General features: G+C 64.0%; 3 protein-coding genes across 3 annotated transcripts in view; 2 read left to right on the top strand and 1 right to left on the bottom strand.

Moving 5' to 3' along the window:
• Positions 1 to 476, top strand: part of EMIHUDRAFT_107644 (hypothetical protein) — a gene marked incomplete at both ends in the record, with an annotated part of 2243 nt that extends 1767 nt beyond the window's left edge. The window contains one exon of the mRNA XM_005757123.1: positions 360 to 476. Coding sequence (XP_005757180.1) covers positions 360 to 476 — 117 coding nt within the window. The remainder of the gene's footprint in view (positions 1 to 359) is intronic.
• A 1205-nt stretch (positions 477 to 1681) lies between these two features.
• EMIHUDRAFT_220904 (hypothetical protein) lies at positions 1682 to 2071 on the top strand (the record flags this gene model as incomplete). The annotated part of the gene is made up of 2 exons (XM_005757122.1): positions 1682 to 1866; positions 1972 to 2071. 2 exons carry the CDS (start codon positions 1682 to 1684, stop codon positions 2069 to 2071), a joined length of 285 nt encoding a protein of 94 aa, XP_005757179.1.
• A 233-nt stretch (positions 2072 to 2304) lies between these two features.
• The window catches only part of EMIHUDRAFT_107643 (hypothetical protein), a gene marked incomplete at both ends in the record, with an annotated part of 3176 nt that continues 2626 nt past the window's right edge, over positions 2305 to 2854 (bottom strand). Inside the window, one exon of the mRNA XM_005757121.1 lies at positions 2305 to 2418. Within this exon, the coding sequence (XP_005757178.1) occupies positions 2305 to 2418 (114 nt within the window). The remainder of the gene's footprint in view (positions 2419 to 2854) is intronic.

Here is a 2854-nt window from a genome sequence, read left to right as displayed (position 1 = left end):
TCGTCTACTCGGCGGGGTCGCAGCTGCCTCTGGAAGGCACCGAGATGTACCTTTTTCGCGCAATGGTCAAAATCAAGGTTTTGTAACGCGAGCTGTGCCACAGTGAAATGGAACTACTCGAGTAGCCCAAGCAAAAGGAGGTTAACCATCGGCCCCTTTGCCAAGCTCCTCGAGGTGGCGCTGTGTCGGAGCTGCCGAACCGAGCGACACATGAAAGGGCTCTGTTGACAGCACGAAGGTGCTCACCTCGCCCAGTCGTCCCTTTTCGGCGTTAGGGGATTCCGAACAGGCCTCAGGCCAAGACCAGCGGCTTCTTCTGACCAAACTCATTCGTGCCGCCCCCACCCTTTGACAGGTAGGCGCGCAGGAGGAAGAGCACGGCTGCGATCCCCGCGAACCAGTACGAGTGGAACTTGTTGAGCGACATGCCCGCCTCGTCCAACCAGTCCGTGATTGGCTCGCACGTCTCCGCGTAGAGCAGGACGCCCTGAGCGACCAGCAACGCTCCGAACAGGCCTGCCGCCGTGTCGATTATGGCGTCCTTCTTCCCCGCGATGAAGCAGCCACCCAAGAGCGAGGCGACTGCTATTGTGCCCCAGATGTAGTACTGGTTGTCTTTGCTATCCAGATCGAGGCCCTGCTCCTCCTCCAGCCACGGCTTGGCGAGCCCAATGCCCTGTTTCGCTAGGTAGCCGCCGAGAATCGCGCCGAGACAAAAGAAAGCCGTCTTGACTTGTGCGAGCGCCCAAAACGCGAGGACGAGTGTGAAAATCGCAACGCCTGCAATGCCGAGGACGCAGTGCATCGGCTTTGGCCCGTCCTCGTTTTCATTGACAAAGTGCCCGCTCAACAGGCCCGTCGCAGTCATCAGCTTGTTGCCGATTATGGCACCGAGAAGCGCTGCGACGATCCAAATGAGGTAGGACGGCCAACTTGGGCCGAGGAGGATCGGCGCGAGGAGAAGCGCTCCGCCGAGACAGAGCGAGATCGTAGTACTCGCGTAGAACTCTGGCGACGAGATGTCATTGAGAGTCTCATCATAGTCGATTGACTCGGCCGACTTGGTGAGCGAGTCGAGTGCCTTTTTAAGCTTTTGTGCATGGCTGCACCAGTCTTGGTCTTCGACAGAGATGCCCTGCTCATCGAGGAAGTCCTCCGCTTGCGATATCCCCCCCGCGATGCCATCCATAATCTCACCGCCCAGTTTGTCATCCGCCGCGTCTTCAACCCACTCGTTGATCCAGAGGGGGGTCCGTCCTGTTGGTACCGCAGAGAGGAGGGCGGGCAGAAGCAGGCCCGCCAGCGACAGCATGTCGGGCCGAGGGTCGGAAGCTCGGCCGGCGTGCGGCCGTTCCGCAACTCGTAAAATACGACGGTCCGTGGCGTCGCCCGCAATGGGCAAGTCCAGCCCGAAGAAGCGCGCCGCGAGCAAGCCCGCAAAAGGCAGCCAGATTCACGCCGCCTCGCCCGAGCTTGCCCCTCGGAAAGGGCTCTTTGGCATGCCTGCCAAGATGCTGCTTTCTACCGAGGAGCGGGCGGCGGGTCGCGTAGATGCAGCGAGGACCATCTGCACGACCAACCACCAGAACCCAATTCCTGCGCGAGGCCTCATTGAACCCCGACCCTCCTCGTGGCTTCGCAGGCCGAGACATGGCCGCAGCGGCTTTGGAGGTGGGGGTGCATGATTGCCTTCATCCACATGTTGCACATCCTCCGGTTCGTTATGCGCGGCGGAATCATTGGTAGCGTCGCGAAATCGGTGGTGGAATCTGTCGGCCAACTGCTTCACTACGGCGGCACCGGGAGCGTCGGCGCCAATACCGGCGTTGTTGTTCCCAAAGCAGGCCCAGACCCAATCACTGGCTTGTAGTGCTCTCTCGTTGCCTGGCTGCTGGCGTTGCTGCTCGTTCGAGCAGCCTTGTCCGGAGCCTGTCAGTGGTGGTAGCGCGAGCCCTGCTCCATTGCTCTTAGGACACACGAGTCACGTCCCGGGGGTGGCTTCTTTTTTGGTGTTGTAAGTAATACGATCCGGAGGCGGCAGGCGCGGCCGGCGCCGACGTGTGACCATTGACAACAGAACACCGGAGCCCGCCGGGTTGCGCCCCGCGGGCACACGCCGGCGATACACGCCGCCGACACCCCGGCGAGGAGGAAGCGCTCCGCGTGTCTCCGCTGTGCGCAGGATGCGCGTCATGTGCACGAGGGGGCGCGCGAGAGGCGCGACTATGCGAGCATGGAGAGTGTGCTGCGCTGGCGCAAGGCTGCACGGCGCGGTGGGGGAGGCGGGCCCCTTCCGCCCACAGATCACTCGCTGTAGGCGTCCGCAATGATCGTGCCCCCGTTTGCGATTGCCGCCGGCGCCGTGCCGCCGCCGCCGCCGGCCGACTCGCGCATCTGCCTCTGCAGCAACCGCGTCGCCTACCCAGAGGTGCGGCTGTGCAGAGACGCCGTTCACAGCGGTGCCTCTGCAGCCGCCGCGTCGCCTCGTACTCCTCCCTCGTCGGCAGCTGCGGCACGTTGGCCGGCGCGACCACCGGGCCGCGCGTCTGCGCGTTGGCCGGGAGCGGACGCATCTTTGGCTGCCACTCCGCGGTGGGGACGTAGCTACCGAGGAGGTGGTCTGTGGCGGGAGGAAGACGTGGCGGCACCGCTGAGCGTGTGCGCCACCACAGGGCCTCGCCGAGGCGCCCGAGGTGGCCCGAGGTGGCCCGAGGTGGCCCGAGGTGGCCCGAGGTGGCCCGAGGTGGGCCGAGGTGGCCAGAGGTGGGAGATGGCCAGAGGAGGTGGGTGGCAGGGCTGCAGGCGCTACGAGGCGGGCGTGGCGGCGAGGGAGGCATAATCCCCACGCTATGTT

The sequence above is a fragment of the Emiliania huxleyi genome, assembly GCF_000372725.1.
Source record: "Emiliania huxleyi CCMP1516 unplaced genomic scaffold EMIHUscaffold_93, whole genome shotgun sequence".
Classification (NCBI taxonomy): domain Eukaryota; phylum Haptophyta; order Isochrysidales; family Noelaerhabdaceae; genus Emiliania; species Emiliania huxleyi.
This window is presented reverse-complemented; position numbering and strand designations above follow the sequence as displayed.